The 13,571-nt window shown below is 48.6% G+C and overlaps 1 protein-coding gene across 1 annotated transcript in view; it reads right to left on the bottom strand.

Annotated features, from left to right (window-relative positions):
* Window positions 1-996: 996 nt before the first annotated feature.
* Window positions 997-13,571, bottom strand: part of LOC149445397 (uncharacterized) — a 127,719-nt gene continuing 115,144 nt past the window's right edge. Inside the window, exon 3 of the mRNA XM_089653843.1 lies at window positions 997-3,332. Coding sequence (XP_089509969.1) covers window positions 2,848-3,332 — 485 coding nt within the window. The 3' untranslated portion in view covers window positions 997-2,847. The remainder of the gene's footprint in view (window positions 3,333-13,571) is intronic.

Genomic DNA, 13,571 nt, shown 5'->3' with positions numbered 1-13,571 from the left:
ACATCTAACCAGCTACACCGACATATAGAATACTCAGCCTTCAGCTGGATAGCTGGTCAGATAACTCTTGTCTTATGTTACTGTCTCAGCTTAACTTATTCATATTTTTCAGTCTCAGTTATATCTGAAGAATACTAATACTACCATTTGTCAGAAGACCATTCACACATATTAATATTAATTATGACTAATCATAAAAAACAAATATTTTGCAAGCTTGCCATCAATATAAGTGCCGAATCATAAATGTGATTTCTTACAGAGAACCCCACTAATAACACTGAACCTTGGGGTACCCCACTAATACTGAACCTTGGGGTACACCACTGATGTCACTGACCCTTGGGGTACCCCACTAATAACCCTGAACCTTGGGGTACCCCACTAATAACACTGAACCCTGGGGTACCCCACTAATAACCCTGAACCTTGGGGTACCCCACTAATAACCCTGAACCTTGGGGTACCCCACTAATAACACCGAACCTTGGGGTCCCCCACTGACACCCCCAGACCATTCAGAGTATGAATCATTAACCACTACTCTCTGAATATGATATTTTAGCCAGTTTTCTATCCATTTACATTCTGATTTTTCCATCCCATAGACTTACACATTAGCCGTGTGTGGGGAACTGTGTCCAAGTATACCACGTCCACCACCACCCCTCTGTCCAAGTATACCACGTCCACTGCCACCCCTCTGTCCGAGTATACCACGTCCACCGCCCCCCCTCTGTCCAAGTATACCACATCCACCGCCACCCCTCTGTCCAAGTATACCACGTCCACCGCCACCCCTCTGTCCAAGTATACCACGTCCACCGCCACCCCTCTGTCCAAGTATACCACGTCCACCACCACCCCACTGTCCAATTATACCACGTCCACCGCCCCCCCTCTGTCCAAGTATACCACATCCACCGCCACCCCTCTGTCCAAGTATACCACATCCACCGCCACCCCTCTGTCCAAGTATACCATGTCCACCGCCACCCCACTGTCCAATTATACCACGTCCACCGCCACCCCTCTGTTCAAGTATACCACATCCACCGCCACCCCTCTGTCCAAGTATACCACGTCCACAGGCACCCTTCTGTCCAAGTATACCACCTCCACAGCCACCCTTATGTCCAAGTATACCACGTCCACCACACCCCTCTGTCAAAGTATAATACATCCACCTCTCTGTCTAATTATACCACGACTACAGCCACCCCTCTGTCCAAGTATACCACGTCCACTGCCACCCCTCTGTCCAAGTATACCACGTCCACCTCCACTCCTCTGTCCAAGTATACCACATCCACCGCCACCCCTCTGTCCAAGTATACCACGTCCACCTCTCTGTCTAATTATACCACGACTACAGCCACCCTTCTGTCCAAGTATACCACGTTCACCGTCACTCCTCTGTCCAAGTATACCACAACCACCACCACTTCTCTCCTCTAAGGCCCAGTGGGTGTATGCCAGCCGGTCCACGGGCTTTATTCACCTTTATTCTATTCTATAATATTTCTGGATCATATCAATTGTGAGACAATGTGGATCATCTGGGGGGTGTCAGTACCACCCCCCATTATGGACAAGAGCCCCCCATGCTCCTTTGTATACACAGAGCTGAAGAAAGAAGGACAATGTATGAAATCCTCTTTGTCCCCAGTCACCCCCTCTAGATGGTTCTGTAAAGGGCCTACATGCTGGGACCGGACCTTCTACTATTCATAGATTGGAGGAATGTTTTGGGGTCGTCCTGATATCTTTCTGTCGTTTGTTTTCAGTTTTTGTGCCTTTATTTCCTTTTTGCATATTCTGTTCTATTCTTTGTAATGTGTAAACGATGATCGCGTTCCTTCATTGTTATATTTAATAAAAGCTCTTTTATTATTATCTATCGCTTTTGTAACTTTGGCCGTAAGCCACATAGGTTGGATTTGTAGCCTTTTATACTTGTTGCCCATGGGAATATATTTTGCAGTGTGGTCACATACAGTCTTTATGAAGAACTCCCATTTCTGTGTTGTGTTCATCGATGCCAATATTCCCTCCCAGTCTAAGTCTTGGAGAGCAGCTCTCAGCCTTGGAAAATTAGCTCTCTTAAAGTTGTTTTTATTTTTCCCTTATGTGCTAGCTACAGCTAACAATAAATGAAATCATGTTATGGTCACTGCTGCCCTTGCAGCCCTTTCCATCTGTGGGAGGAGCTGAGTCTCCACCTCCTCATTAACACTGGGAGGCCTATAACAAACTCCAATGATGACCTTTGTAGTACTGCCCCCCCATGTGCAGTTCCACCCATAATACTTCAGCCTCATCACACTCTCCATCAACTAGGTCCTCTTTCACACTCGCTCTGAGATCACTTCTCACATAGAGACAGACACCACCACCTTTCCTATTTCCCCCGTCTCTCCGAAAGAGAACCTAGCCAGGAATATGAATGGCCCAGTCATGTGAGGAATGAAGCCAAGATTCAGCAATACCAATTCAATCCTAGTTCTCTTCATGCACCAAACCTTCCAACTCACCTATTGTGCTGGGCACACTTCTGGCATTGGGGAACAAACACTTTCATTCACTGACAGCTTGTCCATTCACCGACACCTTGTCCATTCACTGACACCTTGTCCATTCACTGACACCTTGTTCACAAGGATTTTGTGTATTTTTCATTTGTATACAAATGGTACCAATTCCACTGGTTGTTTGTAACATGGGAACCTTCTTATCATCTGCCATAGCCCTCCCCCCATCTTTCCCCATTCCACCCCCCAAAAAGTACTGACCTCTGTCTGATCTGTCTACCCCGTTATAATACCTGATGTACACAAAGACAGGACTTCAGTGAGGAACATTTCCCTCACTCAGGACAGGAAAATAGCTTCTCCCCGTGTGAGATCTCTGATGTCTGAAAAGACTGGACGTATATGAAAAACATTTTCCACACTCAGGACAGGAATATGGCTTCTCCCCCGTGTGAGATCTTTGATGTCTGTAAAAATGGGACTTAAATGAAAAACGTTTCCCGCACTCAGGACAGAAATATGGCTTCTCCCCCGTGTGAGATTTCTGATGTTTGTTAAAACTGGACTTCACTGAAAAACATTTCCCGCACTCAGGACAGGAATACGGCTTCAATCCCGTGTGAGTTCTCTGATGTTCGTAAAGATGGGACTTTTCTGAAAAACATTTTCCACACTCAGGACAAGAATACGGCTTCTCCCCTGTGTGATATCTCTGATGTGTGTAAAGATGGGACTTCACTGAAAAACATTTCCAGCACTCAGAACAGGAATACGGCTTCTCACCTGTGTGAGACCTTTCATGTATGACAAGACTTGATTTTTGTGAAAAACATTTCCCGCACTCAGGACAGGAATACGGCTTCTCCCCCGTGTGAGATCTTTTATGCACATTAAGATAGGATTTAGAACGGAAACCCTTCCCGCACTCAGTACAGGAGAAGCTCTTCCCTGTTGGAAGGCCGGCCCGGTCCCGCACAGTTTGAGGTGCCTCAGGATACGAGGAATCCGATGGTCCATCTACACTGGGTGGTGCCGGATGGACATTGGAGGGAGCCGGGTTTTCTCCTGGACTAGACTGTGTGATGTCCTCATCTTCTACTTTCCAGTCTGGAGACAAAGTGAGACAATCCTCGGAGGTTTTCCTCATCTCCCGGCCATGGACTAAAATACAAAGACAAAGAGGATTACTAGACAGGAGCTGATTGGTTCCCCCAAACCAGGACTCCGCCCACATCAGGCAGCTTGGTCTCTGAGGAGCTTACAATTCCACCCTCAAGGGAACTAGGAAATGGCTCCTCTGATCTCCTACCAGGTCATTTCTTTATTCATGGACCTTAGTCAGAGAGTGAGGAAACAACCAGAACTGTCTTTTATAGGAGGGACAGTGATGAGGGGATTATAGGACGAGGGTCCCCACCCCCTCTATCACTCATCGCCATCTTGCCAACACAAGAAGTACTGCACTTCCTTATTTAGTCCATGATTTAGTCATGAAGAACAGCGGGGCTGAGCCCCACCAGAGGTCAGAGAGTGAGGATGGGGGAAGAACAACCAAGATGGAGACTGGACTGATCCTGAAGTCAGGAGTATGTAATGTACAATATAAATTATACAGTATAAGGGTCAGGACTCATAATATTGGTATTCAGTAATCAGTGGAAGTTTAAATGTTTACTGTAGACAAGTTGCAGAGATCCCACACCGCTGCCTCCCATCTCCTGAGACTGCACTCAGTGACTTGGGTCTGAGACATTACAGACATATCCCTCCACCCGGCACAGCCAGCAGAACACAGAGCAAGGAACCCTGGGAGAAATGTTCTGTCAGAGATCTTACTAGATCTAGGCATGGGGAAGAACACCCAAGACACACACCCCAGGTGCCTAGGTCTAGTATCGCTTGTGCTGAAAAACATTATGCTGCCAGCTGAACCCCAGAACCTCCATAAATCCAGTCTAGAGACATAAATTGTGTCTGCAGCACAGAGAAGGAAGATTATCCGAGAGAAATCCAGGAATACAGGACGGGGAACACAGCTCAGGAAAGTGACCAGGGGATTACAGGCTGATATCACCCCGCCCCCGCCCTACTCTGGACCAATCAGTGAGCAGTATGGGTGGAGGAATGGATTTAGTGTTCATGACCCACCTGTGCTGATCTCTGTAGGAGTGTCCTCCTCTATAAATGTCCCCATTATTCCATCCTCCTCCATAGACTGCTGATCATCCCTCACATACGCCTCTTCTTCTTCTGCTTTCACCTCAAATTCTATATCGATTGGATCTCCACTCTAAATCAAGAAACAGATCAGCAATAACATCTGTAAAATATAAGCTTTAATATTGTGACATCAATTAAAACTTTCATATCATCTATAAAATATATTAATTCACAGAAAATATCAACACATCACCTTTACAAGTCCATGCTCTAGATTCTCCATCCCACCTACCTTGTAATGGTGAGGGATGGTGTGACCTTCCTGTGTGGAATCCCGGGAATACAGAGGACGGGGACATCTCTCTGGTGGGTTCCTGGTATTAGGTGGCTCCATCATATCCTTGTGTCCTTCTGAAAACTCCTCCATCACTCCATACTCCTCATCCTCCTCTTTATACTCTTCTTTAACATCAATATTATCATCCCCGAGGATTCCACTCTGAAAGATATAATAAAACATTCATTGTAACAAACATGCTGTGTATAAATCACAACTACCAATAATTGTCATCATCTACCTGATGATGGTGAGGGATGGTGTGACCTTCCTGTGTGGAATCCCGGGAATACAGAGGACGGGGACATCTCTCTGGTGGGTTCCCATGACTGGATCCATCTGTAGGAAACACACACACTGACTGAATCCATTGTTTCTATGTGTTTATCAGATGATGGGGGATCTAGGTGGATCCTCCGTACTGCTCTCTCCTTTACAATAAAGTCTCCTCTTACCCGGTGATGTGAGGGGCGGCTGATTGTCCATCATGACGTCCTTGTAGAGATCCTTGTGTCCTTCTAAATACTCCCACTCCTCCATGGAGAAATAGACAGTGACACCCTGACACCTTATAGGAACCTGACACACACAATGATACAGTCACCATCCAGACACATCCCTTGTCTGTTACTGGAGAATGTCCCAGAATTCCCGGCACCGCTCACCTCTCCTGTCAGCAGCTCCATCATCTTCTTGGTGACTTCTAGAATCTTCTCCATGTTGTATCTCTCAGGGTTTAGGGAGTCACATGGAGGCACTGTGATGGTCATATGGTCACCTGACTTCAGAAGAGGAAATCTCTGTATTGAGGAACCAATAGGAATATCATCTTAGACTCCCAGAATCCTCCTCACCTCTCCGGTCAGGTCTGTGTTTTATTAACAGAGATAAGAGTGATGTCATGTGACCTCCCAGAATCCTCCTCACCTCTCCGGTCAGGTCTGTGTTTTATTAATAGAGATAAGAGTGATGTCATGTGACCTCCCAGAATCCTCATCACCTCTCCGGTCAGGTCTGTTTTATTAATAGATATGAGTAATGTCATGTGACCTCCCAGAATCCTTCTCACCTCTCCGGTCAGGTCTGTGTTTTATTAATAGAGATAAGAGTGATGTCATGTGACCTCCCAGAATCCTCCTCACCTCTCCGGTCAGGTCTGTGTTTTATCAATAGAGATGAGAGCGATGTCATGTGACCTCCCAGAATCCTCCTCACATCTCCGGTCAGGTCTGTGTTTATTATTAGAAATGAGAGTGATGTCATGTGACCTCCCAGAATCCTCCTCACCTCTCCGGTCAGGTCTGTGTTTTATTAATAGATATGAGTGTTGTCATGTGACCTCCCAGAATCCTCCTCACCTCTCCGGTCAGGTCTGTGTTTTATTAATAGAGATACGAGTGATGTCATGTGACCTCCCAGAATCCTCCTCACCTCTCCGGTCAGGTCTGTGTTTTATTAATAGAGATAAGAGTGATGTCATGTGACCTCCCAGAATCCTCCTCACCTCTCCGGTCAGGTCTGTGTTTTATTAATAGAGATAAGAGTGATGTCATGTGACCTCCCAGAATCCTCCTCACCTCTCCGGTCAGCAGGTAGATGATCTCCAGGGTGAGGTTTAGTATCTTCTCAGTCATGTGACTCCGGTCCTCCTCCATCCTCATTGGTGCCATCATGTGATCTATACAGGTCTCCTTGTAGACGGATAACTTTGGGAAATGAAAGTAAGAATGATTTGGATGGTATTGGTCACACAATAATAGGATGTGGATGTGAGGGGGGAATAGGAGGGTTGCTGGATATATAAGATCTACTTCCCCCATGGGAAGACAGTAGTCTGGACTGTTTAGTGTTTGCTAAATTTTGGAGGTCCCAGGACCCTCTTGACCTGTCAGATCAGAAATCCCCTTTTCTCTGTTGGGTTTGTTTGGTCTCTGAACTGGTTTTGATGAGTATTAGATCTGCAGACAAGGAATGATAAATCTGATCCTTCCTATGACTAGTTTGCTCTGAGGCAGTGCTGTGAGGTCAATGTCGGCTCATCATGATGTCCAGGAAGGGGAACTTGAGGACTTTTGGCCGGAGTTGCTGCCTAATCAGGACAATTGGCAGAAATCCGGCTGCAAGGCTCCAATCTGTGGCAGCCTGCTGACTGACAGGAGTGATGTCATGTCATTCTCTGCAGTAAAAGAAGAGATTGGATTGGGTAGAAGGAGGATGGTGCTGGTGGAGTAGAGAGCTGTCAGGAAGAAGCCTATTCTCTTCCCTCCAATGGAAGCATAGTGTGGGTAGAAGGAGGACAGCAGGAGGATCTGAGTATCAAGTATATTGTAATATCCAGGACATTGTACAGAGTGGTGGTGGGTTCCTGGGGCTCTGAATTCCAGCACCGGGCACTGCCAGAGCCTGTGTCATGGGAGGTATTGGAGTGTCTCCTGAAGATGTCTAGCACTGACCCCTGACTACCTTTTAGTCAATAATGCACCAACAGACCTCCTCTAAGAACAAGTGCCCACCAAGGGTGAAGGATTGTCCTTCTGCATTCCATTTGGTATCTTGGAATACATTATTTGACCAGTGAGATGGTAAGAAGGTGAAGGTCGCCTTCCTTTCCTGGTAGGAGTTCTGTAAGGAGGTCTGGAAAGTAAGTGCAGGTAAGAGGACAATTAGAGACCAAGAGCCCCCCTCCCTGCCTCAGTGTCCCCCTGAGCCTGACAAACTTCTCTTTCCTCAGAGCCCTGCTCCCCGCCAACCCTATCAAAGACCCAGATTCCTTCAGCTACTCTACCCCCTCAAAACCCTTTAACTTCACTATCCCCTCAGGGGCCCCAAAGTCTCCCATCCTCAGTAACCCCTGAGAGACCCCTCAGCTCCTCTTCTTCCCTCAGACCCCTCAGTATTATCCTCCCCCTGACACCAATGATGGAACATATTCTTCATGGCTGGCTGGGGAATGTTTCCTTCCTCCTGAGCAGCAATGTAAGGGGCTCTATGCTCCATACTCCTGACCCCGGCACTCCATCATTGTGTTGGCTGCATAGTGTAATGATTGCCCATTGGCTGCCTGTGTAGTGTCATCATTGCCCTTTGTAGGCCATGTATGGTCAGGATGGTCCTTGTCTTGTCTATTTATTGTCAGTGCTGTTTGTTTAGAGGACCATATTACTAGAATTTATCTCCACAATGAGGAGAATGTTCCGGCCCCGGAAGTGGGGGAATGTTCTGCCCCTGAAGGGGTTCATCTGGGTTCCCACACTATATATGTGTGTATCATCATCTGCTGGAGATAAAAGACTTCACAGTGACTATGGAGGAAGAGGACGGACACGACTATGGAGGAAGAGGACGGACATGATGATGGAGGAAGAGGACGGACGTGACTATGGAGGCAGAGGACGGACGTGACTATGGAGGAAGAGGACGGACGTGACTATGGAGGAAGAGGACGGACGTGACTATGGAGGAAGAGGACGGACGTGACTATGGAGGAAGAGGACGGACGTGACTATAGAGGCAGAGGACGGACGTGACTATGGAGGCAGAGGACGGACGTGACTATGGAGGAAGAGGACGGACGTGACTATGGAGGAAGAGGACGGACGTGACTATGGAGGCAGAGGACGGACGTGACTATGGAGGCAGAGGACGGACGTGACTATGGAGGAAGAGGACGGACGTGACTATGGAGGAAGAGGACGGACGTGACTATGGAGGAAGAGGACGGACGTGACTATGGAGGCAGAGGACGGACGTGACTATGGAGGCAGAGGACGGACGTGACTATGGAGGAAGAGGACGGACGTGACTATGGAGGAAGAGGACGGACGTGACTATGGAGGCAGAGGACGGACGTGACTATGGAGGCAGAGGACGGACGTGACTATGGAGGCAGAGGACGGACGTGACTATGGAGGCAGAGGACGGACGTGACTATGGAGGCAGAGGACGGACGTGACTATGGAGGCAGAGGACGGACGTGACTATGGAGGAAGAGGACGGACGTGACTATGGAGGAAGAGGACGGACGTGACTATGGAGGAAGAGGATGGACGTGACGGGGAGTTACTGGGTGTAAATAGAACATAACATCTTATTACCTCCTCTGCTGCCACTTCCACCAAGGTCTCCTCTCCACTTTGTATGGTATACAACTTCCTGTCTTTATTCCAGATGACTTCCTGTCTGTGCCTGACATCACTTCCTGTCTGTGCCTGACATCACTTCCTGTCTGTGTTCTATAATAACTTCCTTTCTGGATAGAAGTGAGATCACCACCTTGTGGAGTTCAGAGGAACTGCAGCCCCGAGAAACATTAAAATAACCTTTCCTGTGGTTTCCATGAAAGATCAAAAATAACTAAAAAAAAGGGGAGGGGAGAGGGGAGGGAGGAGAGAGGGGAGGGGGAGAGAGGGGAGGGGGGGAGAGGGAAGGGTCAAATCAGGAAGTAGTAGGGCATGAAGATGTATGGAATCCATGGATCCCACATTTTATCACATTGGTGATGTAGCTAGGGGCAGTGTTGTGGATGGCTTTGTACGTTGTGGTTAGTATTTTGTATTTTATATGTTGGGTTAGTGGAAGTCAGTGAAGGGATTGGCAGAGAGGGGCAGCAGTCACTGATTGGTTGGGTTGTCTAATGAGAGCGATCCCACCAAACCTGATCCTTCTGGGGGAGACAATGCAAAAATATATATCAATCCACTCATAATGACATCATCTTCTGGGAGTGTCTGCACATCCATCCATTTCATACACATTTCATTGTCTCAGCAGATCTGCAGCCTATTAGCTCCCATTTCCCTTTCTATGTCTCAGCGGATCTCCTGCAGCCTATTAGCTCCCATTTCCCTTTCTATGTCTCAGCGGATCTCCTGCAGCCTATTAGTACCCATTTCCTTCTCTACGTCTCAGCAGATCTCCTGCAGCCTATTAGCACCCATTTCCCTTTCTATGTCTCAGCAGATCTCCTGCAGCCTATTAGCGCCCATTTTCCTCTCTATGTCTCAGCAGATCTGCTGCAGCCTATTAGCTCCCATTTCCCTCTCTATGTCTCAGCAGATCTCCTGCAGCCTATTAGCTCCCATTTCCATTTCTATGTCTCAGCAGATCTCCTGCATCCTATTAGCGCCCATTTCCCTCTCTATGTCTCAGAAGTGGTGTGACTACAGATGATCCCTCAATATCGCCTCTCCAGGAATAATGTCCCTTCAATCTAATATTCCTGAGACATCTATACAAGTCCTGTGCCAACAACGTCTTCCTGATACCTTTAGGGCTGAAGCCCAAACCTTTCCCCAGAAGGTCCATCTTACCCGATGTCAGTCCAGCTGAGGAGAAGGTGACAATTCCATCTATTTCTGTTGATGATGAATCATCTGTTGGGATGGTTGGATGAGTGGGAGATCCCTTGTTGCAGTGTTGATGTTTCCTACCTCCCCTGTGGCCGGATCTCTACTGTTTCCTTGATTCTGATGGACAATACGAGGCCGGAGTTGTCCCTCTATAGATCCTAATAAAGTGCCTCCAGCAGAGGAGGGAAGTGATGGGTCAGAGGCTGTAGAAGAAGCTCTAGTGAGCAGTCTAGATGGACGAGGTGAGTCTTGTGTAGGTGGTGCTCCAAGAGTACGCCTGATTAGTAGACGGTTAGATGTTGGACTCCTTCAGCTGCTCGGCTGACAATGCAGACTGTAGTGTAGACTCCACCTGTGTGATCTGTACAGCCAGAGCAGCTTCTTCCTTCTGGAGAAATGAAACTCCGAGAACAATGGAGCTTTTGTTTAGGACTTGTGTAAACAGACCACTGGACTCCTCCCTGTCCACAAACAGACCACTGGACTCCTCCCTGTCCACAAACAGACCAGTGGACTCCTCCCTGTCCACAAACAGACCAGTGGACTCCTCCCTGTCCACAAACAGACCACTGGACTCCTCCCTGTCCACAAACAGACCACTGGACTCCTGCCTGTCCACAAACAGACCACTGGACTCCTGCCTGTCCACAAACAGACCACTGGACTCCTGCCTGTCCACAAACAGACCACTGGACTCCTCCCTGTCCACAAACAGACCACTGGACTCCTCCCTGTCCACAAACAGACCACTGGACTCCTGCCTGTCCACAAACAGACCACTGGACTCCTGCCTGTCCACAAACAGACCACTGGACTCCTCCCTGTCCACAAACAGACCACTGGACTCCTCCCTGTCCACAAACAAAGCTGGGGTCAGTTTACCTCATAGCCCCCTTGGAATAAGCTGTGCTTCTAATATTCAGCTAAAGTTATCTTTTTACATAGACAAGACAGCTGTCTTTAGGAACTTCTCAGGAGGACTTTGATCTGGTGTCATTTACCCAAAAAACCCTCCCCTCCTCCACTAAGAACACCCTCTTCCCCCCACAGAGGACACCCCTCCCCCACTAAAGACAACCCCCCACACACACAGAGGACACCCTCCCCCACTACAGACACCCTCCCCCACTAAAGACACCCCCCCCACACACACACACAGAGGACACCCTCCCCCACTACAGACACCCTCTCCACTGAAGATACTTCTTCCTCTCTTTTCCTCCTCTGCAGACACTCCTCCCCCTCCTTTCCTGTGCTGGGGACACTCTTCTCCTTCTGAGGACACACCTCTCCCCTAGTGTTGTCACCCCTCCCCACTGAAGACACTCTTTCCACTGAGATCACCCCCTGCAGTTTAACCAGTTGCTGCCCAGTCTATAGCCAGATGGCGGTTGGACGAACAGCTCGCCCCTCCAGGTGGTGCCATATGGTGTCCTTTCTGGAGCGTGCACCCCGCAGGGCTGTGGTGCGATCTGTCACCGGCCATGTACCTCAGACACGGCCGATGACAGATTTGTGTACTGGCCCTATTGCCAGTGCCATGTGACCTGCTGTGACCAATCACTGCAGGTCACATGACAGTTGTATACAATGGATGGCTTCCTTTCATACCATCCATTGTATACAAGTGTGTCTAGCTGTGAATAGTCACAGCGATCACATGCACAAGCTGCACCAATCACAGCCCAGCTGTAGCCAAATCACAAAAAAACCCTGAATGAATCGATGTCATTCAGGTAAATGCATAAAACCTCCAGCAGCACTGAATGTCCGTTCAGAAAGCACGCTGGATGCAGGACAGGCCAGTACCTTGATGGCATATTGAGCAAGTTCTGGCCAGTGATCCATCCTCAAGACCCAGTAACCCAGTGGATGATCAGTTGGAAAGGTCTCCAAGTCTGTTCTTGCCCCTAGATAATCCTGCACTATATGATGCAGACCCTGCCGATGGGTGCTTAAACCTAACAGTCCTGGGTGCTGAGGACTAAAGAACTGTCTAAAGGCATCGGTCAGCTGACCGCCTTCTCCACCGCTCTTCCTTTGACAGAATGAAGCCTCAGAAACACGTTGTCCAGGAAATGGTGACCTCCCAGTGTCTGGAAAGGTGTTACACAATTTCAAGGCATCCTCAGGATGTTTCATCCTCTGCTCCCTCTGGGAAGACTGGATGAGCTCTGCACCTTGACCCTTGTAACGTGGATCAAGAAGGGTTGCCAACCAGTATTGATCCCTCTTCTTGATAACACATCCTCAGGTCCTTACACAGGCTTTGCAGAATCAGGGAGCCCATGCAGTGTAAGTTTGAGGAGGCAGGAGATTCTGAGTCCTCTGGGTCACTGAGGATGACATTGTCAGGAACTACCTCCTCCCAGCCATGTACTACTCCTGGCTGGGTTCTGGGGACTGAAAAGTGTCCCTTGAATACTGCTCTATGTGATCCTCTACTTCCATGGTGCTGCAATCCTCCTCCTCCTCCACTTCCTCCTCCTGTGTGTTCTGCGGCCCCACAGGAATGGTTTCTGCATAAAGGGGGCCTTGAGAGGACAGGAAATCCTCCTCTTCCTCCTGCTGTTCTGCCTCCAGTGCCCTGTCCATGATTCCATACAGCGTGTGCTCCAGCAGGATGACTACAGGGATAGTGTCACTGATGCATGCAGTGTCACAGCTCATCATCCTTGTGGCCTCCTCAGATGGTGACAGGACAGCGCATGCATCCATTGTCAGCAGCCACTGGTGTGGTGAAAAGAAGCCAAGCTCCCCTGAGCCTGTCCTTGTGCCATTCTCACACAGGTACTCATTGATGGCCCTCTGCTGCATGTGCAGCCACTGCCGTGTTGCCAAAGTGGAGTTCCACCGAGTGGACATGTCACAAATGAGTCAGTTGGTGGGCAGGTTGAATTTCAGCCAACTGAACACAGGCCGTGTATGACCACCGGAAATGGCCACAGACTTTTCTGGCCTGCCTCAGAAGATCTTGAAAGCAAGGGTACCTGTTCAAGAAGCGCTGCACCACCAGATTCAGGACGTGTGCCAAGCATGGAACATGTGCCAAGTGTCCCTGTTGGAGGGCGGAGAGCCCCTTCAGAGCTGACAGAATCTGTGTCCCGGTGTGGCTCCTGTCCCTTAGACAGACCAGCTGAAGCACCACGTGGCATCTTTTAGCCTGACTGCTTGCAGAGCCCCTTGAACGCTTAT

The sequence above is a fragment of the Staurois parvus genome, unplaced genomic scaffold, assembly GCF_062004578.1.
Source record: "Staurois parvus isolate SC_StPar_1 unplaced genomic scaffold, SC_StPar_1.0 ptg000721l, whole genome shotgun sequence".
Classification (NCBI taxonomy): domain Eukaryota; kingdom Metazoa; phylum Chordata; class Amphibia; order Anura; family Ranidae; genus Staurois; species Staurois parvus.
This window is presented reverse-complemented; position numbering and strand designations above follow the sequence as displayed.